Below are 24,656 nucleotides of genomic sequence, written 5' to 3'. Positions count from 1 at the left end.
AAAATATACACTAACATGTTGTAATAAAGTACATATAATCTTAAATATCTCAATAATTGGGAAAATGTGCACAATTGTGATTACAATTGTTTACGTATCGACCCCAGGTGTTTTGTATACATTCTGTTAGTCTACAAGTGTCGCTCTTTCTTGACCTGTCTACAGGAAGATTTAGTGATGGTAGTTACTTGGTAACAAAGGGCCAAATTGACAAAACGAGCATTAACCAAAAGTAACCAATCAGACATGTGCATTGGAAACCTAACTTGCACTAGATGAATTATTATTATTATTTTATATATTTATTATTATTATTATTATTATTATTATTAATATTATTACTATTATTCTACTATTGCACATTTGCACGTTACAAGTAAGGACCCTCTAATGTCTAGCTTGTGACACCAACAACCTACAATTACCCACTGAACAAAACAGAGAAACATCGTAGCTAAACAAAAAATATAGCCAAAGTTCTGACATTTTTCGAAATGAAATAAACAGCTATGTTACATTATGTTTCCTTTTACAGAACTACCCTTTTTGGATACTTGAATGATATAAACTATTTCACAAACAAACAAAAAACAAAACAAAAAATGCAAATCAAGACATAAGACATAATGCTATTAAGATATTTAGAATGTAAATTTAATTTTTTCATCTAAATGTACATTTATTCTAACTTATTGTTCGCACATTTTACATATTACATTTTGGTACATATAATTTATATAATTACTACCCTTTTTAAGGGGATATCTGACACACGGATACCAACAGGCACCAAAAAAGCCCACCAAGATTATATATACTGTAACCTTTTCTTTTGCATATATTTACCACCAAGTTTATACTGTAACCTTTTTGCTTGCCTGTCTTTACAGAATAAATACAGCTACTTTAGACATGTCCAAAAAATAAACTGATACAGAACCTGAGTATTCCGCACTATTATTTTTAAATTTGGCATATGGATGATAGATAAGATAGGGCAAATCAGCAATTTAGTCTATATACCTTTTGCTGCTGGTAGTTTCACTTTTGGAGGTTCCTCTTGTACCCTCTCTTCAGGAGCAGCTTTCTTAATATCCTTAGAAACTTTAAAAATATTGCAATTTTTAGACATTTAAGACATTACAGAGAGGTAGAAAGACTAACACACATAAAACACAAAACAGTATCCTTTAAAGAAAAGATGTAATAAGTTATTACAATGGAAATGTTTGGACACCGTAAGAGTTTTAAGATGACAACAAACAACACAGAACATGAAATAGATGAAGACAATATAAGTGATGGGAGCAAATTTGTAAGGCATTCCTGATGAAGCTAAGAGGTAAGATACCTTCAACATGAACAACTTCTTCTTTCTTAGATACAGTAATAGCCTCCCTTCTTTTTGGAACAAGTTTCTTGGGCTCCTCAGGCACTTTAAAGAGATTAGTTTGCTTAAGATGTTTCAAGATGTATGTAAAGAAAACATAAAACATACAACAACACAACCTAAAGGTTAGGACTGCTCCGAATGTGTCATTTAACCAATGTATTTGTTTGTAAACAGCTAGCTTGCCTAGGGTTTAATGAAATGCAATATAAAATGCAGGAAATGTTATAGAATATATTGGATATTATTATTTAATTATAATCATGTTGGTAAAATAGGTTTTACAAATGAATAATATATTTGTTATAGAAATTCTAAACACAATAAAGGCAATAATATAAATTAAATATAAATTCAGAAATGCTGTTTGGTCCTATAGATCTATTTATGTTTATTTTTATTTTATAATGAAAACTGATTATGGAATGCTAATAATGATTTGACAATGTAGTAACAAAATTCTAGACAATAGTAAGCTTATATACCTTTAGCAGGTGGTACTTTTTTGGGAACTTCTACTTTTTTAGGAATGGCGATAGGCACTTTTTCAACTGGTACTGATTATTAGAAAGAATATAGTGTAAGAAAAGGTTGACAACTTCCAATTATGGAAACACATACACAAGAAAACACACACAAGAACACACATACTGTATAAGACATATAAGAAAATGCTTGTGAGTCAATATCTTTTCCTTCAAAAACTTTTTCATTCTTAGAGACAATGGTGGTCAATTTTTGTGGTAGAGCAATTTTTTTTTAGGCTTTTCCACTTTAAAGATATAAGTACAAGAGAAAGAAAGACCAACGACACAAAACACTACAGACACGATGTTCAGACCCAGATTCCAGAGCTAATTAATGTACCTTTTGTTGGAGGAACTTCTTTTTTAGTAATGGTCACTTTCCTTTCTACAACAGCTGCAACAGGTTTTCCTGGCGCTTTAAAACAGTAATTAGTTGTTGTAAGCACATATAATATTATAATGTGCCAATCGTTTAAGTTCAGAAATGTATAGTGTCTTACTTTATTTTCTGGAGCGATACAGTATATATAGTGCTAGTCATTATGCATTTATGCATAGAAGTGTATATTTAATACTAGAATAATAGGTATATATTTTAACATGAGTTGTAAGGAACTCTGGTGTTGTTATACAAATGTACAAGGAAGATTAACATGAAAGACGGTAAGACAAAGGCTTGTACCTTTCTCCTCATAAACCACATCTACTGCTTGGTAGAAGCTTTCTTTTTCTGTTGTGATTGCCGCATCAGGTTCCTCATAAACTTCTTCTGCTTCATAAATTTCTTCCTCTTCTTCCTCTTCCTCATAGGCTGCCCGTCTAGTTTCATAAAATTGTTCTTTGTATCTCTCTTCTTCACGAGTGACTTCTTCCTCTTCATAAACTTCTGTGGAAGCTTCTTCAACATAGAATTCCTCAGCTGCTTCTTCGTATTCCTCTTCCGGGGGCTCTTCCACGTATTGCTTCTCGTAGACATATTCTTGAGTCTCATAGCGTTCGTCTCTCTCTGGTTCCTCCTCATAAACTTCTTCTTCGTGTGATACAACTGCTTCCTCAAAGACTTCTTCTCTTCCTCGGTAAACACGCTCCTGGAAGATGGCCTCTTTTGTTCTGTATACTTTTTCGTACACTTCTTTTTCTTTATAAGCTGGGTGTTCAATTAATTCAGGCTCCTCCTCACTTTTTACAGTAACTACCTGGGCTTCTTTTACTTTCCTGGACACAACTGTGACATTTTAAAAATATACATTGGTATTAGTACCATTGTCTCACTTTCCCTCGGTGCTTTCTATAAAAAAAATGTTGGTTCTAAGTATTTGAAAGTATATACTTGTGTGTTTGAAAATAATCTTAAATGTTGTGTTTTATGAGTTCTACTTATCCAGCAACCACCGCATTTGAAACACAGACATATAAGACAAATTTAGTGTGTAACCCCTTAAACTCCTATAGCTAATATACCTGAAACTGGAGTAGTCACTTCTTTTTTGGTAACAGTTACAGTTCGTTTTTCTTCTTCTCTAACTTTCTTTGGAACGCCAGGTACTTTAAAGAGTAATTTAACATAAAGAATCACCGGATTTACAAAACAAAGACATACAAAATATACACAAAATGCTGAAAAAACGAAAGTAACGTACAAGACATGTCACAATAAGACAAATGTTAATTTCTTAAAATTTTTAATGTACCTGCAGGTGCCGGAGCTTCGACTTTTTTGGAAACAATACGTATCTTTTCTTCTTGTTTCTTTTCAATTTCACGCACTTAAAGATATATTAATAAGAAGGTTCATGACCTCTTTCCATAGATAACAAGTGGTTCAAAGATATAATGATGAATTAAGAGTTTTGTATTTTTTTGCACAGAACAGAACACAGAATAACATAACAAATTGTTTCAATGACATGACATTATTTAACTGCAGTTTTATTCTAATTCTAACTTACAATAAATACTGCCAATTAGTTGTTTGTTTTCAATGACAGTTGGGTTGCAAAAAAATTACTTTGTGAAGCTGTTGCACTTCTTTCATTGTTGCAGAAGGTTGCACCAAAATAAAACACTTGAACAGATGCCAAATTACAGCTAGGTACTAAAATTTTGTTTGCAAGTTTGAGAAAATGCTATTGAAGTTAATGGTATAGCAAAATTTTGCTGTGTTTAAAAAAAACCAACACAATGTCCACGAATCACACTAGGGAATATTGTTGTTACAAAAAACCCTGCAGTTAAATATATTTAACACACAGTACACATATTTGTTACAAGAGATTGTTGACCATTATACTATAGTATAAAAGACAAAAGTATTTGCTTCTTTCATCAAGGATTACTTTTGGCTACTAGAATCTTTTCCTATTGAATTGATATCTTCTGTGCTTCTGGAACTTTGAAGATAGTTGTTTTATAGAAGAATATTTTTTAGAAAAACAAAAAAACATGCAAAAGACAAACATTGGCATTAGGAACAAACATATAAACGTACAACTTGTGCCACCTTGAACATCTAGAACATATAAAGGGTCATGATTAAAGGTTGTAGGGTTGCTATATTTAATGCAGATTGAAGCATTGAAATGATATGCATACATTGGCTCCAATAAGTAACTAAGGGAACAGGCGTTGACAGTGCTGTAGCAAATAAAAGTGTAATAGGAAAACAAAATAAACTAATATACCTCTCGCTGGAGGAACCTCAGGTTTTTCAGGAGTAGCTATTGGCAGCTTTCCAGCGATTTTAGGTTTCTTAACAGCTTCGGGAACTAAGACATAGTAACACATCACACTTAAGACATTGGAAGTAGACGAAACAACACTAGTACACACACCACAACATACAGTAACACATATACTGACACACCATCAAAGAGAGACAACAAATTCCAAATCCAAAGATTGAAAGATAGAATAGCAGAGTGTTTGTTAGCTGAGTAAGAAATATACCTCTGAGTGGGGTAACTTCTTCTGTGATGGAGACAGGAATGGGTACTTTTTCAGGAGAGGGTACTTTCTCAGCAATGACCCTCTTAGGCATCTCAGGAACTTTGAAACAGCAATAGAATTCTGTGAGTGCTGCGTGTTCACTTTGTAGCAGCATATAAAGCGTACAGATAGCGTTCAACAAACGATCAAGTCGAAGGGTAGCAATGACATACAATAAACAATACAATGTGTTGGGACATCAAAGGTGTATACACACAAGGGAAGCCAACAGACAGGATTTATAACTCGCTGTTTATAATAGCCCTCAAATTAGTCAAAAGTTTTTATTTGTTTTTTTTGCTCTTTTCACGTACATTTTATGTTTGTTTAGTTTAAACAATGGTATTTTGAAGCACGTGTTTGTAATACTATTTCCTGCATGTTAATTCAATCACAGTAAAGGATGCGGTTGTTTCTGTATCTAAACTACTGTGCAAACATAGAAGCAGTCTCAAAGTTCAGCAAATAATATGTTACACAGTCTAAGCGTTTGGTATATTTTGGCAAAGTAGTCCTGAGTCAAGCTACCTTTTGCTGGTATGGCCTCTTCCTTTTTAGAAACAGGTACAGGAATTTTCCTTGGTGTTTTGGGCACTTTAAGAATATTATTTTGTGTCAGATATAATTTGTATACTATTTTTTTTTATGCTATTAGTTTCAAATAATAGATATCTAATAAGGCAATTATAAATGTATGTAATAAAGATTTCTATAAACACAAACATGTACATACACAGTCCCATGATACATTGTAAATGCCTCCAAAGCTATGGTTTTGCAGTGTTCTACAATATCGTAGAATTCCAAAGGTGCAACTAAGAAAGCTATATACCTTTAGCGGGTACAGCCTCTTCTTTTTTAGGCAAGAAACTGGGGACCCTCTCTTCTGGTGCAGGTTTTGTAGGCACTTAAAGAATATTGTTTTATTTTAGAGGTGTGAAATTCAAGAAAGAAGGACAACAAGTTGCATTGTTCAGCTTTAAGAGCACAAAAACACAAAACTGAAGAAAACAAATAATATAAATTAGTATCAGATAGAATCAGTGTTGCTTGTTGCCAGAGATGTTTTTGCTTGTTAGTATTTACAAGTGTGACAAGACACCATTATGACATTACTCTAGAAAGCGATGGTGTAAAGAGTTAAGAAGGAGCTGAGACATGCACACAACGGTGACCAGCTTAGTAAAAGGGTTAAAGAACCTCTTTTTATGCACAACTTGTACCTCTAGCTGGCCGAACTTCCTCTATTGTGGGTACAGCCACAGAAACCTCTTCTCCTGGGACTTCTCTTCTTGGCACTCCAGCCACTTTTAAAAATATTATATATCTCAGTTTTTTTTTTCTTAATTGCATAGCACATGCTTAGTACAGAAGTAACTATTATGAGCCTATCCATAACAACAGAACAAGGTTAACATTGGTATAGGAAGTGTTACCTGCAGCAGTAGGCTCCGCCCGTTTAGGTATAGAGACAGGTATTTTCTCCTCTGGTACAGGTTTCTTGAGAACTTCGGGAACTTTAAACACATTTAAATGATATAACATGAAGTGTGGGTTTTTCACGCAAACACAGAATTAGGAGATTCTGATACACTCAGACATTTATTACAGACATTGGGACGTTTAGGCGGTGCCAGGATTCGTAAAAGCAAGGCATTGTGGGAAAACACTAGTGACAAAACACATTTACACACAGCGAGGTAAAGTTATTTGTTCACAGCGATGCCAAAGTTTATGTCTCTGTTCATATGATTAAAGAGTTAGACTTTTTCACAAGTACAGTAAGTTTATTTCACAAGTCAACCTGTTTGTCTTGGTAATTAAAAGTGCTCAATTAGTACTTTTAGATAAATCAGCTCTAATAAGTGTGAAGAAGTTCTGCTTTTTGACATCTAATACAGAGCAACATACATGTACAAAACGTAAAGAAGAAACGTAAACATAACATGCCAAAACATTGTATTTAATAATACTGAGATATATGCAAAAAGATGAAGAATGTCACAAATATAGACAAAAGTGATAGACAACAAATATTGAAACAGAAGAGATGATATATTTCACGTGAAAAAGAATGCTCATTTCAGCAAATTAAACTTTGTAACACAAAAGCCAGAGTGTATACAAGGTATAAGATGATAACAAAATAATAAATAACTAACATATATGCCCAAAATACCTTTGGTTGGAGTAATTTCTGGCTTTTTGGGAACCGCAAGTGGTACTTTTTGCTCTGGGACCGGTTTCCTTGGTGCTTCAGGCACTTTAAAATAGATTTAAAATGAAATATTTATGTATTGTGTACACATGGGTGTAACGTATTCACTAATAAACTGTGTTTCTACTGAGATCAAGGATTGGAGACTTGCTTGTCACAGCTTTAATCTTTAGTGATTTAAGCCAACAATGCAATAATAATAAATTAGCCATTTATGTAAAAGCTCACATCGCACATAATTACAACATATGTATATATTGTATATACCTTTGGGAATCTCAGGTTCCACGGCTTTGGGTACCTTGGGTACTGCAACTGGTTCACCTGGTTTCTTGGGGGCTTCAGGCACTTTAAAAAATATGCATTTAATGTTTTGTTTCTCTATAAATGCTCTACAACTCATCTGAAAAGAGTGCAAGACTTAGCGCATTGCCATCCTATTGAGTCACAGGTAAATGCTTTGTTCAATCCAAAAGCGTCACAAGAGTTAAGAAAGTAAATACGTACACAAGCAACAAGACACACAGACGAACAGGGCCTTATTAAAAGCAGTGTGTATTAGGTTACATTTTTTCAACTTAAGGGTTTAAGAATGTATAACAGCATTGTGCATTTGTTTAAAGATTTTTAGTAAGAATTATACAAAATACTCTTAAAGTTGAAATAAAATGTATGAGCTGCATCTTACACAAATCCGAAAAAACAAAAACATTGAACCATGATGAATACTGTACATTTTTACAATATCCAAACAACATTAAAAAGAACAGTCAACATAATAAGCCAAAAATTAAAAGCACTATGTTCTGCGTATTATTTCAAAGCACCGATAAAAGCTTAAGTAAAAACAAATGACAGATTTGCCCTCGACCTATGCTGTACCTCTGCCCGGTGGTGCAGCCCTTTTCGGGACAGCCTCAGGTACTTTTTCTTCTATGAAAGTTCTCTCTGGTATTTCTGATACATAAATATGTGTTTTCAGAACATTGACTATTGTATAGCCAGAAAATTATTACAGATACTTAGAATTTAATACAGACATAACACAAATACAACACTACACAACCAGAAGAGGTGCACAATAAGAACAAAAATACTTCAAAAGTAAGTACAAATGTGATATGACAGGTTAGAGTCAATAACAACTTAAAAGATTAAACAATAGTCACATGCTCTAAAACCTAGAATAGCAAATGTACCTTCTGGTAGCACCTCCTTCTTTTTAGGAGCAAATGGAATGTCCTTTTCCAAAGGTTTCTTTGGAGCCTCGGGCACTAAAGACATTTATTTAAATTATACTCCGCTCTGAATATCAGTAAGATTTCACTTTTTTAAGCTACAACAAACATTTCCAAAAACGAACACAAGAGCATGACAGTCATGTAATTCTGTACCTTTGGCAGGTGGAACAGCTTCCTTTTTGGGAACAGTGACAGGTAATTTCTCCTCTGGAACCACTCTCTTGGGTGCTTCAGGAACTATAAACATATTATTTCTGTGAGTTTTCCTAGCTTTGCACTTTCAAACAAAGTTGCTTAGTTAGAAGCAGAAGCATTGGTTAAAAAGCCACAAGATGACATTGATGATTATTGTTGGTTACCTGTGAGTTTATTAAAGGAAAGAGCGGGTAAAGGAATGGGGTACAGACTAGTGAAGGTGTTTGACAGAAGTTTCAAGGGCAACAATACAAATGTACATAAAACAAAAAGAAGATTAGAGCATTTTGTTTGGGATTATCCAAAAGAGGGTGTAAGACAAAGACGTATCATAACTATACTAACGAACATGGACTCAACATACAAACATACATATGATGCACATATGTTATGCAGTGAAGCTTATAAGAGTCATATAGAAAGTGATGATACCTCTGGCTGGTGGAACTTCTCCCTTTTTAAGAGTAGGTACCGGCCCTTTTTCTTCAGGTACAGCTTAAAAAGAACATTTTGGACATTCAGTATGAACACACTACACCTTTCTAAAGACTAACAAGAAACCTAACAACATGACAGCACAGACAAGAGAGTGAGTGAGCCAAAGACAAACTGTAGCAAAACTATAGGCAAGGTCAATAAAAAAAGCCTTAATGTATATAGACTGGAAGCGTGTCTATATACCTTTAGGTGGTGGAACAGCTTCCTTTTTAGGAGCAGCCATTGGCACTTTCGCCTCAGGAATGGGTCTCTTTGCAACCTTTGGTACTTTAAAGATATTGACACATTTAACACATAGTTCTTTAGTTTAAGGGCAAAGAAAGAATATTCTTAAGTAAGAAGTAATATTCTTAAGTAATGCTGAAACATATTAATACCTTCAGTAATCTCTTCTCTCCTAGAAACAGATACAGCCCGTTTCTCTTCTACAACCCTCTTACCCGGGATGGTAGGAACTACAGAATCTATAACATTTATAAGACATCATATTAAAATAATGTCTTATGGTTTGGATTATTTGACAACGAAACATAAACATTACAGTCTACAGACACAACATTATACACGACAGCAAGATGGCAGCAGTCCTGTGCCAATTTAAAGATATATCTTACATAAACTTTCTAGTAACACAGGACCTGAGTCATTAAGGAGAGCAAAGCATATAAAAGGTCTAACCTTACACCTGGGCAAAACCATGTTGCATTGGAGGGGGAGGTAAATTTAAAACGTGGGGACAGATTTATGGCTGGGGTAGGGCATGTCCTAGATCAACTTTAAATTTCAGTGTAAACATAAAGCTATCAAGTATTTGTGTGCTAGATGAAAAAACAGCCAGTATTTAACTTATGTGCAAAATAATAAACTAATTTGTACCCCTTGCATTGTAACATGGTTTATCCCGGAGACATTTACTCCTTTTTTTGCCTTACTTTTCTTAATGACTCAGGCCCATAGAGTACTTTTCTAAATACTGCAAAAGATATAACAGCTTCTGCTAAATCTATTTTTCAACTTAAATTTACAATTAGTTGTCTAGCATGTATTAGGTCATATAAACAGACACAAGAGCAGCATATACACTATACACACATGAAGTAGTACAACGGTATGGGACATACCTGTGACGACTTCCGCCTCTTCCACTTGTTGGGCATAGTAGAACTCTTCAGTCGTCCTTTTCTCTGGCACTGAACATGTGGAGAATGTTTACTTCAATATCAATTTATAACCAGAGTATATTTCATTAAAGATATTAGGGTTACAAGGTTCAGGACAGTATGGTATTTGTTTGACAAGTTGGTCAATGATGTAGATGCTTTAGAAAGATTAATTCAAATTAATGCAGACAAATATTAATTAAATCCCATTTATTACTCTTTCTCCTGCTGTTGGTTAAAATGTTAGACTTATTCTTAGGAAAAGTTACAAAATCCCATAGCCAATAACAGCGTGAAGTTTTGTAGATATTTCTATTATTGTTGTTATTATTATTAGTATTGGTTTATTGGAGTTGCTCGCAGTGCCCATTATTATTGTTGTTGTTATTGTTGGTTGATTGCTGTTGCTTGCAGTGCCCATTATTATTATTATTATTATTATTATTGGTTTATTGTGGTCGCTTGCAGTACCCATTATTATTGTTGTTATTATTATTGGCTGATTGTGGTCGCTCGCAGTGCCCATTATTACTCTCATACCTTTAACAGTTGTTATTTGTTGCTTTCTACGCATAGAAACAGAAACCTCTTCTTCTGAAATTTCCCATTGCCGAGCTTGTACTTCAAAAATAATGCGTACAGTATGTTTAGGAATTATGGGTGCTATTGTTTAAGAATAATACAGCACTAAATAATAGAGTGTTAATTAAGGTAGCTAACACCTTTTTAAACTTAGTAAGGAAGATTGGGTGGTCTTTAGTAAGGATTTGTTCGACTGTAACAACTAATTTTTTTTTACACCATTTATTAAGACATTAGATTATTATTCAATGAGCTTACCCCTTCTTTCTTCAATTTCTTCATGAACTGGCACAGCTCCAGCTTTCTCTTGTGCTGAAGATACATAGAATTTGTTACAAATGCTATTAAAAATATGAAGGTCAAGACTTATACTGGCGTAAAGTTAAGGAAGCAATAGGTAACATCAAACCTCCTGACTATCAATCTTTTGGATCCAAAGTCCCCTGATCCTCTTTTGATCCCTTCCGTTCCTTTTTTGTGATGTTTGTATACATGTTTATGGTTTTCCTCCTTACCTGACTCTCTAAAATATTAATTTAGCTTCTAAAATGTTGCATTTGTGGGATATGTTTTCCAAAAACTCTACCAATAAGTTTGTTGTATGTACATTCTAATGAAGGCAGCAAGAACGTCTTCTGCTCTTGGATGTCCAGTTTCACTGTATAATATATTTGGTGGCATATCTCTATACACATAGATAAATGATAAGGGAAGAACGTCCACCAATGAGAACTTCTACTGATCTTATGCTCCTCTTTTTTACCATTTAAAATGTTCGTGGGTAAAGCACGGTTCTAATGTTTTGTAGAAAACCTAATTTTCAATATGTCAATATTACCACGCATCATTGCTCACAATTTTTACACATACCTAAATCACAATAAGTAAAGGACAAACCTTGTCTTCGGCGCACTGCTTCCTCTTCTCTGGTCATAACCCTTCTTTCAAATTGTTCCTCAACAGGCTTTCTCGGCACTGTGAACCCATTGAAAATAACTGAAACTTTTTGTTTCCTCTTACACTATCTTTTAAGAACAGTTCCCTACAACTCAGTCAATGTCATTTTTTGGCAAGCAAAACATGTTTTTCTGCGTTAGTCAAGCTGAATTTCTAACTAACTTGACATCAGTACACTTACGGCTAAAAATGTATATACCTGCAGGGACTCCTGGCTTTTTAGGTTCAATCTCTGGGATTCTTCTTTGTGGAATTTCTTCTTCAATAACTTAAGAGAATAAAAAGTCAAACATCAAGGAGTAGTATTAAGAAAAATAACTGGCTAAAATGTGAACTATCAAATCATTTAAAACAAATGGTCTTGCTATTCCTCAATTTTTTTAGCATGTTTGCCATCCAATTTTGTACTCGCCCTATAAAGATTTTCATATATATATATATATATATATATATATATATATATATATATATATATATATATATGTATGTATATATATAGATATATACATATATACATATATATATATATATATATATATATATATATATATACACACATTGGATGGGTGCTGCCCACTTACATTATACAGCAGATTAAAACATATATAATGTTACTAGACAATACAAAAATAACAAATGCTTTCGAACATGGCGCTGCCAGTTTTGGACTATAAAAGCATTCTGATTGTGTTTTAGAATAGATCAAGTTACATTTATCGCATGAACTTTAGCAGAGTACAAATAATGAATAACAAAACCAAGAGCAAGAAAAAGAGAAAATGAAGAAAAAAAACGATATAAGCCACAACTGAAATTGCCAATTTCAGTTAAAAAGAGGCAAATAAACGAATTTATACCTTCTTCATAATATTGTTCTCTTCCGCCATAAACCTGTTCCTGATAATACTGTTGTTTTTTCTCATAGACTTGTTCCTCGTAATACTCTTTCTCTTCTTCGTAAACGTGCCTCTCATAGACCTCTTCCTTCTCTCCGTATTCTTCATAAGCCTCCTCCTCTTCACCGTAAGTCTCTTCTACTTCATAAGCTGGTTTAGGTTCCTCGTAAAACTCATACACTTCTTCTTTCTTTTTGGATACGGCGATTACTTTAACCTCTTCCGCTTTTCTGGGTTTTGCAGGGACTTTAAAAACATTTATTTGTGTTAAAAGAAATGCATTTTATAGCAATAACTTTTAAGATGCAGAGCATAAGAGTCATGAATCAGAGCACAGTAAGATCCTTGTGTGGTAAGAATGTACTCCTAGATATCCAAAGCCATCGTGTTTTTTTAAGAGCTTAAGAAACCACCAGCAGGTGGATGAAGCAAATGTATATAAAGAAAAGTTAAGACCAAAATTTCACAAACACAACAAAAAACAAATTAAATGTGAAACAAAATATAGATAAGATAGAAAAAATACAAATAGACTGATAGATAGATAGATAGATAGATAGATAGATAGATAGATATGGATATGATATATATTGATATGATATAGATTAATACATTCATTTTTTGCACAGAATAGAAATTATTATATAGATTGATATGAGATAGATAGATAGCTAGATAGATAATAGATAGATAGATACATTATTTTTTTGCACAGAATAGAAACAATGATATAGATTGATATAAGATATATAGATAGATAGATAGATAGATAGATAGATAGATAGATAGATAGATAGATAGATAGATAGATAGATAAAGAGAGATAGACTGGTATACATATAAATTATTTTCACAAAATATAAATGATTATATAGATTGACATGAGATAGATAGATAGATAGATAGATAGATAGATAGATAGATACATAGATACATTATTTCCACAGAACAGAGAATAGTATATAACTAAAGAAGTTTCACATGAAAGTCTAAAGAGTTTTTATGAACATAATACATCTATTAATATACAATGAACACACCAATAACGTAATACAGTGTAAGAATGTATTATTTCACTCACCACAACACATGCATGGTGATATTTTTTTTACTGCCATTTAGGTTTAAAGATGAGTAAAAATATGTAAGCGATAATGATAATGAGGTGAGATTAAGAGATTTCATGGACAAAAACAAACAGACTTACAAATAAATAAATACAAGTATAGCAGATTAGAACACAAACACACACAAACATAAAGTACAGTGAACATTTTGTTGTAAAAACAGGTAGGAGCACAGTATCTGCATGCAGAATAGTTTTAGATAGTTTTAGATCTGAAAACCAAACTGTATGTTATGTCTGTAGACTGCGTCCTTCTTAGTACGATTGAACGCAAGCAAGGCTTTGGATGTTGGCCAGAGTAATGTGTTCAGTAAGTGCAGAATGTGCTGCTATTAATTATAGATAATAACATTTCACTGGTCATCTACAGTTACCTTTAGTAGGAGGTGCTGGTGCAGGAGGGGCACGTGGTGCTGGCACTTTTTGTTTCTTGCCAACTACAGAAACTTTAATATAACAACACAAGTAAGAGACGGATATATTTAATATATAAATGACTTTCATGTGCTATCACGTAATGCATGTTCCTATTGGACACGCTGTGTGATATTGCAGTGAACTATCTTGTATAACAAAACATAGACATACTATAGATATAAAACACAGAAAACACAAAGAGAGGTGTGTTTATAAAAGACTGCGGCAATGACATATTACAAAGAACAAAGAACAATGGAAAAGAGAACTTACAGATATAAACAGTAATAGCAACACTAAAAACATAGTACATATAACATCCACACAGTAAAATGACTCGATATGCATTAAGCACAGATTTATTTTAGCCACAGAATGTTGGTGGAAATATGTTCAGTTACATAAAGATTCTGCAGAATTTTGGTGCTAGAATCACTCAACTCTTGAATGAAAGTACTGTGTCTAATGAACCAGCAATAGTACTATCCCTTTACGCTTAATATTGACTGACAACAAATATCTTTGGAAGATGAAACAATTACAAAGACATACTATTAATTCCAGAACATAATCTACAATACTATCCCAATTGTGTTTAATTATGAATAACTACAACTAAATAATTGATCTATACATTAAAGATGGGACCCTGATCACTCACTTTTTGCTGCTGGAATTTCCTCTCTGATATCTGGGACATCTCTGGGAACTTTCACACCAGGTTTGGGTACTGTGAAAATTGGTTACAAATAGTTATGGGTTATAGTTCACATACCACAGGTACACAAGATGTGAAATATATGCTCCTAGCTTGGATTACATCACTGCTCAATGTATTAGTCTCATTCACTATATATAATGACCAACATTCATTTCAGAGGTACATAAGAACTCAATTTTTGGAGCAGAGCCGTGCCATATGTAATACTTAGTTATTACATATAGAGCTGATATCGGCCACCCTAGATGTGACGGAGGATTTTTGGTGCCTGGAGGAGGGGAGAGCTTCTCAAAACCCTGCAAGAGATGATTAAACTCATCACCGTGCATGCACACCCTTACCCCGACTCCTTTGATCATTTCCCCAACCAAACTTTTGGAGAATGATCAATTGGAAAATACTTCGTAGGCATTTAGGGTCATGGCAAACTATGATATACTTTATGTGCCAACTGAGAAACCTCAGACAGTCTGATAGGCCTCAATATGAAATAATTACTTATAATATTTTCTATCTCTTATAAGTTAAATAACATGACAACTATTATACTATAGTTATTGTAACTCAAATAACAAATATTACTAACATGGTGCATATTTTGGGCCTGATTCATTAAGGAAAGTAAAGCAAAAAGTAACTTTGCACCTTGGCAAAACCATGGTGCATTGGAGGGGGAGGTAAATTTAAAATGTGGGAGTACAGATTTATGGTTGGGGTAGGGCATGTCCTAAATCAATTTTAAATTTCAGTGTAAACATAAAGCTATCACGTATTTGTGTACTACATTAAAAAACAGCCAGTATTTAACTTATGTGCAAAATAATAAACTAATTTGCACCCCTTGCATTGTAACATGGCATTTGTCCAGGAGAACACTTACTCATTTTTTTGCCTTACTTTCCTTAACGCATCAGACCCTTTATGTTTTGTAGTTAAACTATTTTACTATTTCTTCTTTTTTGCACCTCTCCCTTGGTTCGTCACTTGTCTAACGAAGCAGACTTCTTAGCAATAAATAGTGCAAATAAACAAACAACTTTTAATTGTACCTACTTAGAAATTGTGAATTCAAATATCACAGAAGAAAATAAGGGGAGTAATAGAAGTATTAGGAAAGTCCACATCAGTTACAATTTTGGTAAGAGTTTACACAATTGTGAAGTAACCAGATTATTGTGTCTGTCTGCATCCTGTTGACATGTGAATAAATGCAGACTTACCTTCAGGTACGGCTTCTTCTTCTAGAGGAGTGGGTATGTATGGTATTCTGGTGTCTGGAACATCTGGGAATTATGACGAAAAATGTAAATTTTATATTTTGCAATTATTTCAGTCTTATATAATAAAAGTATTTTAAGGTAATTTTCATGGGGGTTTAAAAAGAAAAAGTAAAATATAGTAATATATATCTAAATTCATCCTTGTCTTACCTGGTGGTCTCAGTTCCAGTTTCATTTCTGAAAAAAACCCCAACATAAATAATTACTTACAACAAGTCTATTGTTGAATACATACATTTAATAGAACATTAATTGCAATTTTAAAGAAAACAAAATAAATAACAATACAACACAACAAATGCTTACTTTCATTGCCCCAAGCAACAGTAAATAATATACAGAAAAGGCAGCTGGATGGGTCCGTCATGGTGGTGGCAGTGGTCCTGAGAGCTTGATACGTTCTCATTTGTTTGTACAGCTTCCAGTCCCTGACAGAGGCTAATGCATTTTGTTATTGTGACTAATGCATTTGTTGCCTTGTGCTTAAAAAGTTTTGGGCCCGGGATTTACTAAGCTGCATTCTACTGTGTGGTTTACCATACATCTGATGTGGTTTGAAACCGCAAACTGCAGTATGTATGCAACTGCAGTTTGAATGACATCACATCCAATGTATGGCATAAAAAACGCAAAACTAACGTGAAGTGTATAGCAAAATGCTTGACTGCAATTCAGACCAGAATGTAAAACCGTGTGTGAAGCAAACATCTGGTTTTACGGTGTGGTTACAAAAGACGCAAGATTGTGAGCGCAATTATCGTCGATAGAAGACGGTGGGAACAGAAGATTTAGTGGAAGTGATAGATAATAATAGCCAAAAATAATTTTCTGATAGTTGTCCTGATACTCTGAATCAGGTTTTCCAGAGATAAACTCTCTCTAAAAACTCTAAACATGTGGAATATCTTCAACACATGATTCTGCGGTTCCTCCCTCCTTCTCCTTACTCAATCCTACTCAGTGCTTTGTAAACTAGCCAAGAGCGCCAACAATTTCACCAGTCATATCCATATCATATCCATATCATATCTATAGCCACATATCAGCCATGTTTTGTTCCTTATAATAGGAGTCATGTTTAAACCGCATGCAAGTTCAATAACGTATAAAATATTTGCCTTTTTCCAGCGCTTGCCATGCGGTTTTACAAACCATTGCTTGACATATGGCACCCAAATCTTAAGGCTGACATTGTAATTTGACCTTTGGCGGTTTTAAATCATGTGGTTTGATGTACAGTTTTGCATTTTATACAATGCATGATTTGCAAACCGCATATCAAACTGCATAAAAAATGCCGGTTCAACAAAACCTCTGCTTGGTAAATCCTGGCCTTTATGTTTAACGTAGTGGATGACAGCACACTTACGCCGACATAACTCTGTGCCAAAGAAGAGATGTAATTTAACCCCTGTTATGGAAATAAAATGGGCCATTTCTGGCAATCAGCGTTCTATAATATACAAACCTTTGGTTGTCAGATACAGTTCAGCTGTGCTTGTTGCTTCACCTCTTGGCTCCAGACTGGCAATTACTGAGTAAACGCCTGCAGAATCGAAAAATAAATATGTATTATCCCTTCTTAGTGCAAGAATTAGCAAACAGATTCCATGCTGTATTTCTCATCTACGGTACAGATCTACTGAACCAAACAAGATCAATGTATGAACAGATACTGACACATTAGATCCAGTGATGTGTTTACTAAATGTAGAGTGAGTGCTGCTATGGGAAATACACATCTAGACCAACACAACAAATTACAACAAATCAACATCTCTAAACCAGGGCCCTGAGTGTAATGCACATTGTCACATCTGATTTTTTTTAAAGTGGTTTAATTAACTTTTATCTATAGCAACTGATTTGAGTTACTTAATTTGTTGTGTGATTTAAATAGTGATATAATAAACCAAAAAGTCCACTTTTATTAGTGTCACTGTAGTGTCTCCTGCGGAGTAGCTCAGTAATAATGGAATGCCTACCTTCATCTTCTGCTGTGACATTATGGATAGTCATGTAATGCCAGCGGCCTTCACTTCTGAAACTGTACTTGTCACTCTCTTGTAATTCCATTGGTCCTTTGTACCATGTGACCACAGCATCATCGAAAGACACCTCACATTCAAAGGTTGCAGATTCATGTTCGCTCACAACAATGTTCTGAATTGTTTTTGTGAACTGAATTGCTTCAGCTGTACATATAAGGAGAATCAGAAATATGTTATCTCACTAACATACATTTTTATAGGCATTATATATTTTGAAAGGGTAACCATATATAACATCTAATAATGGGTTTGATGAAAAGTAATACTAGTGTAATAAGATATTTAACATAGATACAGTGATACCCGAATACAAACCTTCAATAATGAGATCTGCAGTAGTTTCCAGATTTTCATACTTGCAGGTATACTGTCCCTGGTCCTCTGTTCTTACATCTTGGATGGTAAGTTTGTGTATCTTCTCATTGACCTCCGTTTGATATCTTCCTCGAGGTTCAATTACTTTGCCATTTTTGTACCACTTGGAGTTTACGTTCGGAATAGAGAACTCACAAACCAGGGTACTGCTGTGTCCCTCCTTGATAGAGTTTTCCTCAAGATGCTTTTCAACAGCAGGTTCTAAAGATAAATACACACTTCTTTTTTAATACATGAAACAAAAATGGTGCAACTAAACTTGTTTGTAAACTTATATAGGCAAAGTACTTACCGATCACGGTTAATTTGCCACTAGCAATGTGTGGTCCACACACTACACGGTAATTGGCCTGATCTTCCAGTTGACAGTTTCTGATTCTGAGATAATGACGATCTTCTTGGATACTGATGTCATACTTTTCATTGGAATCTAATTTTACCGTTCCTTTATACCAAGAGAGTTTGATTTCAGGGTAGTTGATTTTGATCTCACACTCGAAGACAGCTTCTTTCTTTGTCTGTACGGTTTGATCTTGAATGTCCTTGACTAAAATAATAGGCTACAAAAACAGCAATATATTAGGCACATCAATTCATCCAGGTAATACCAGATTATAGCCATGAGTATAGTTCAGAATCTTACCTCAGCTTGTGTCATTCTTTGCTGGATGAATGAGACAAGCTCATCAAATTCTTGCTCTTCAGTTTGAGACCGTTCCCCTGCTTCAAGTTCCTATTAGAAAGTAAACAGAATTAAATAAGAATAAAAATAACTAAGCACATGTAACACACACACACACACACATATATATATATATATATATATATATATATATATATATATATATATATATATATATATATGTGTATATGTAAAATATATTCAAAGTTTATCTAACTGATTTTTCTTCCATATTATATTTAATGATTCAGTAAATCTAACTTTCTGAACTAAAATGTTTCCCTAAACCAAAATAAACAATTGCAAAACAATCACGGCGCAGAAGTTTCAGACATATACCATCAATTTAGCAGTGGGAAATCTCACTATATATATAGAGATGGTCGTACATATGTAATGATCTCAATAATAATCAACAATCGACCTGTTGATTATTATTGAGATCATTCCGTATGTACGACCATCTCTATATATATAGTGAGATTTCCCACTGCTAATTTCATGGTATATGTCTGAAACTTCAGCGCTGTGATTGTTTTGAATTGTTTATTTTGGCTTAGTTATTTTTCACTCTGTTTTGGATAGGAGTAGCAAGACATAGGCAGCTTTTGGTTTTTAGTCTGCGCTGTTATCTATCCACAATTTTCTTTTTCATAAAATCTTTTCCTAGTTCTTTAAACATATAGGGCCTGATTTAGAGTTGGACGCAAGTTCTTCTGATCAGTAAAAAAAGCACTTTTGGCTGAAGATTCGTCTTAGTTTGCACTCCAACTCCCTCTTGCACCTCTCTGCACTGAGAGAGGTGGAACGGGGAGGTTAATGGGTGAGCCAAGCAATGTAAACACTCTTTACACGCTATGCTGAGTTGAAAGCAACCGCAGAGAGGTCTCTAGGAGACATATATATTTTGCGGGTGCAACAGACCTTGGTGTATTGAAAAACAAAGTAAAAAAATAAATAAATAAATAAAAAAGGTGTGCACCCCCTCCCAAACAGCATAACCAACCCTTGTGCTGTTTGGGGGGGAAAAGAACAATTTTTTTTTTTTACATTATTTTTTTTTATTCATTTATTTGCTCTACATTAGAGATGTTTTTGGATCTGGATTACCGTCGTGTTTTGGTTTTGGTTTTGCAAACCCGCCATTGCGTGTTTTGGTTTTGGTTTTGTTTGGTTTTGCTATTTTGTTGGAAAATCAATGTTTTTGGGCATAAAATAATAAATAACCAAATTTAGTGCTCCACCTGTTTCTTGGATAAGTAATGTAATTGTAAAGCTAATAAATGATAAAAAAAAATACAGTTTAATTCCTGGTAGGTAGGCCTTCATTAATTCTACACACAAACCAGATTGTCTTCCTCTCCATCTATGCATATTGGCAATGCAGCCATCGTCTTTGGGTGTATATTACACCCTACACTTGTAGTTAATTATGTAAAGAAATGGACCAAGGCAGTTTGTTTTTTGTCTCTATAGCCACCCCTCCACTTGTAGTTGAATAGAAAAAAAGCAGCCTGGATAGACTGAACAGTATAAAAAATAAATGGACCAAGGTAGTTTGGTGGCTGTCTATGACCACCCCCGCCCTCCACTTGTAGTTGAATAGAAAAAAAGCAGCCTGGATAGACTGAACAGTATAAAAAATAAATGGACCAAGGTAGTTTGGTGGCTGTCTATGACCCCCCCACCCTCCACTTGTAGTTGAATAGAAAAAATGCAGCCTGCATAGACTGTATAACTAGAATATACAAATAAATGGACCAAGGTAGTTTGGTGGCTGTCTATGACTCCCCCCCCCCCGCCCTCCACTTGTAGTTGAATAGAATTATAGCAGCCTGCATAGACTGTAGAAATAGAATATACAAAGAAATGGACAAAGGCAGTTTGGTATCTGTCTGCATCAGCCCCCCTTCCCCATCCACTTGTAGTAAAATAGAAAAAAGCAGCCTGCATAGACTGTAGAACTAGAATATACAAAGGCAGTTCGGTATCTGTCTGCATCAGATCCCCTCTCCACTAGGAGTAAAATAGAAAACTATTCAGCCGTTAAATAATCTAGAATATAAATAGAAATTGAGAAAGGCAATTTTGTATCTGTCTGCATCATAATCATCAACATCATCATTAGCGTCCTCGTCGCCTAAACAAATCTCCCCCTCATCCTCTTCTATTTCCAAAGTGGCATCCTCAATTTGTGTATCACCGGCTACACTCGGGCTGTTCAGGCACACATCAGCAGAACTGCTGAAAGGGCCCCTTTTATGTGTACACTAACAGAATGCTCACGATTAGACATCCCACTGTTGGATGGACTCTCTACAGGGATTGGTGTCATTTCTGATTCAGAGCAAATATTATCCTCTAATGCCTTTTTATCGGCAGTTAACTTTTCCTCAGTTACACTTCTTTTTCGCTCCAACACGGTAAAAAAAATTTGGTGTGTGTTTTTTTGCCTGATTTCAAAAGACGGTGTAGTTTGACATCGCCTTTCCCAGATGACGTACTGGGAACACTACCATCAGGACTGGCGACAGAACCTGGTTGCTAATATTGCTCATATGTGGACTGCTTTGAATCCATTCTGAGCCCAAAGCACTTGTAGTTCTACAAATTGTTTTAGATACTGCTGCCAAATAGGACTTTTGACAGCCAGAAAAATTTCTGCAAAAAAATGGGGGACACCCCAAAAGCAATTGGGAGTGCTAAATATATTTTTTTGACACTGCTGCCAAATAGGACTTTTTTGACAGGCCAAAAAATGTATTTAAAAGAATGGGGGACACCCCAAAACCAATTGGGAGTGCTAAATATATTTTTTTGACACTGCAACCAAATAGGACTTTTGACAGCCAGATAAATTTCTGCAAAAGAATGGCGGACACCCCAACAACACTTGGAGTGCCAGAAACTGAACAAAAACCTCCTCTCTTCTCCTCTTACTGCTGTAACAACTGGTATTAAGCTTTCAATGGTATTGAATACAATCAATCACTGTCCCTGCGCTGATATAGCCAGTGTGACCTTACCCTGCTTTCTCCCTCTGTCAAATGGCGATGGATTGCTGTGGAGGCGCGTATTTATGCTTTTCAAATCTCGCGAGAACCGAGCTCAGAAAAACAAATACGTTACGATGACGTTTTGCCTCGATTTTGATTCCGAATGGGCGGGAGAGTACCGAGCGTGCTCGGCTCGGTACTCGGATAGGCTAAATTCGGTAGGATTCGGATCTCGGGGAACCGAGCCCGCCCATCTTTACTTTACATGGTGCTGTGCATGATACACGCGCACGATGGTCCATAGGGCAGATAAAGAGGTGTGTTTGTGTAATTTGCACTGTATTTTAAGTCGCACAGATCTAAGGTTTTCTGCCACTCTAAATACTGTGCATATTACGGGATGCAATTTACACTTACGATTTCGGTATAAATTCCATCTGACTTTATTTTTTTGGTTGCCATTATACAGTATCAATCACATTATTTATAAGAATAATGTTGTTACGTTTTATACCCTTTTAAACCTGTCTTTTGAAGTGACAGTAAATTAGCGTTGAGTTGATTGATTGTATATTTAAAGAAATATTATTAAATTACTTTTTCCATTCTTCTCCCAGTAAATACATTGCCATCTCACTTTTTAAACTAGTGGAATGACTGCTGAATTCACTGCCTGCCTTTCATTTGTACAAAGTACAAGTGGCTGAGACAACAGACAAGACAGATAAATAAAATTCAACATCTTAAAAAGCAAAATAAAACAAGCATTTTGTAAAAGATGACTAAGATGATATACAGACAGGATACATGTAAGTACAAACATTGTGCTTCTAGCAGTACAAATGCCAATTGTACTGCCAGAGTCACATTGAGCCGTAGATTGGGCATTGATGAGTGCTAGTGCTGGATAATGCACCAACATGCGAAAACAAGGCTTTGTTTTGTGGTATGAGATTATGTAAATTAAATTGATGGGGTTGAGAGGGGATGCAGAAGGACTATTTAAGTTTTAGACTTCCTTAGTATTGGTGGAAACCAGGTGTTGGCCTATGCTTTAGATGGCAAATAATATTGTAGATGTATGTCAACTAATGTCATAAAAGCATACACACACACTAATGTGACACATGAATAACTCAATACCATGATTAATGTAAGACATCAGCCTAACTTTAATGTAGGTATAAAAAAGGGAACAATCGGCTAATTGAAGGGGGTCGTCGTAAAGCGGCAATAGGTAGAAATTTGAAGTGACGCTTTTACTGCTTCCACCATAAGCAGTTAGTCCTGCAATCCCTAAAAGTAGGAATTAATTTGATTTTCAAGGGCTCATAAAACTAGGACGTGGAAGTGTACCTAGGTATGTGTGAGGCTGACAAATAGGAAGATTTGAGAAGAATGTAAATGTTTTGCAGTTTTTATCTTCTGCACTTTCATAAATGCCCTTTAATGGGAGACTGCTGCAGTACCACTACATGATAATACTAATAGATGGTTATCTAGCGTTAATCAGCAAAGACCTAATGCAATACCGGGCTTACCATTCTGCGGCTCTCCTCTTCTCTGCTAGCTTTCAACAGCTCGAAGGCTTGAAGAAGGCCACGGAAATCTGTAATGCCATACATACGGGCATATTTCTCATATTCCTTTGGATCAACGTTTTTCAGGAGTTCCATGATATCAATGGCTTTCTCTTCTTCTTGTGTCTTCTTTTTAGTTGGGGTCCTAAAAAAGAATTTTAATATAATAAATGATTAGATGTCTGGACCTACATATCAGTTTACACACCCGTTATAGATATAGATAAATATGATATATAAAATAGATAGATAGATAGATAGATAGATAGATAGATAGATAGAGATAGATATGAGATAGATAGATAGATAGATAGATAGATAGATAGATGTGAGATGGATAGATAGATAGATAGATAGATAGATAGATAGATAGATAGATAGATAGATAGATAGATATGAGATAGATAGATAGATAGATAGATATGAGATGGATAGATAGATAGATAGATAGATAGAAATTAGATGGATATATAGATAGATAGATAGATAGATAGATAGATAGATAGATAGATAGATAGATAGATGTGAGATGGATAGATAGATAGATAGATAGATAGATAGATAGATAGATAGATAGATATGAGATAGATAGATAGATAGATAGATAGATAGATAGATAGATATGAGATGGATAGATAGATAGATAGATAGATAGATAGAAATTAGATGGATATATAGATAGATAGATAGATAGATAGATAGAGATAGATATGAGATAGATAGATAGATAGATAGATAGATAGATAAATAGATAGATAGATAGATAGATAGATAGATAG

At 34.6% G+C, this 24,656-nt stretch overlaps 1 protein-coding gene across 24 annotated transcripts in view; it reads right to left on the bottom strand.

The window, feature by feature from the left end:
• TTN (titin) overlaps positions 1-24,656 on the bottom strand; it is a 252,740-nt gene that overhangs the window by 128,579 nt on the left and 99,505 nt on the right. For 18 of the 24 annotated variants that reach the window (XM_075180515.1, XM_075180537.1, XM_075180524.1 and 15 more), the window contains 37 exons: positions 23,839-24,022; positions 19,263-19,352; positions 18,912-19,179; positions 18,560-18,820; positions 18,179-18,388; positions 17,662-17,739; positions 16,344-16,370; positions 16,134-16,196; positions 14,854-14,922; positions 14,150-14,221; positions 12,611-12,895; positions 11,953-12,021; positions 11,694-11,771; positions 11,055-11,108; positions 10,755-10,835; positions 10,176-10,244; positions 9,432-9,518; positions 9,238-9,321; positions 8,989-9,051; positions 8,515-8,598; positions 8,320-8,394; positions 8,003-8,077; positions 7,388-7,468; positions 7,082-7,165; positions 6,339-6,419; positions 6,126-6,209; positions 5,735-5,809; positions 5,431-5,496; positions 4,864-4,962; positions 4,599-4,682; positions 3,609-3,683; positions 3,379-3,462; positions 2,600-3,142; positions 2,258-2,332; positions 1,876-1,947; positions 1,352-1,435; positions 1,024-1,104 (listed from right to left, as the gene is read on the bottom strand). In XM_075180515.1, coding sequence (XP_075036616.1) covers positions 1,024-1,104; positions 1,352-1,435; positions 1,876-1,947; positions 2,258-2,332; positions 2,600-3,142; positions 3,379-3,462; positions 3,609-3,683; positions 4,599-4,682; positions 4,864-4,962; positions 5,431-5,496; positions 5,735-5,809; positions 6,126-6,209; positions 6,339-6,419; positions 7,082-7,165; positions 7,388-7,468; positions 8,003-8,077; positions 8,320-8,394; positions 8,515-8,598; positions 8,989-9,051; positions 9,238-9,321; positions 9,432-9,518; positions 10,176-10,244; positions 10,755-10,835; positions 11,055-11,108; positions 11,694-11,771; positions 11,953-12,021; positions 12,611-12,895; positions 14,150-14,221; positions 14,854-14,922; positions 16,134-16,196; positions 16,344-16,370; positions 17,662-17,739; positions 18,179-18,388; positions 18,560-18,820; positions 18,912-19,179; positions 19,263-19,352; positions 23,839-24,022 — 4,094 coding nt within the window. The remainder of the gene's footprint in view (positions 1-1,023; positions 1,105-1,351; positions 1,436-1,875; positions 1,948-2,257; positions 2,333-2,599; positions 3,143-3,378; positions 3,463-3,608; positions 3,684-4,598; positions 4,683-4,863; positions 4,963-5,430; positions 5,497-5,734; positions 5,810-6,125; positions 6,210-6,338; positions 6,420-7,081; positions 7,166-7,387; positions 7,469-8,002; positions 8,078-8,319; positions 8,395-8,514; positions 8,599-8,988; positions 9,052-9,237; positions 9,322-9,431; positions 9,519-10,175; positions 10,245-10,754; positions 10,836-11,054; positions 11,109-11,693; positions 11,772-11,952; positions 12,022-12,610; positions 12,896-14,149; positions 14,222-14,853; positions 14,923-16,133; positions 16,197-16,343; positions 16,371-17,661; positions 17,740-18,178; positions 18,389-18,559; positions 18,821-18,911; positions 19,180-19,262; positions 19,353-23,838; positions 24,023-24,656) is intronic. The other 6 variants (XM_075180525.1, XM_075180516.1, XM_075180522.1 and 3 more) reach the window with 6 other exon arrangements.

This window comes from Mixophyes fleayi, chromosome 7, assembly GCF_038048845.1.
Source record: "Mixophyes fleayi isolate aMixFle1 chromosome 7, aMixFle1.hap1, whole genome shotgun sequence".
NCBI classification, from domain to species: Eukaryota; Metazoa; Chordata; class Amphibia; order Anura; family Limnodynastidae; genus Mixophyes; species Mixophyes fleayi.
This window is presented reverse-complemented; position numbering and strand designations above follow the sequence as displayed.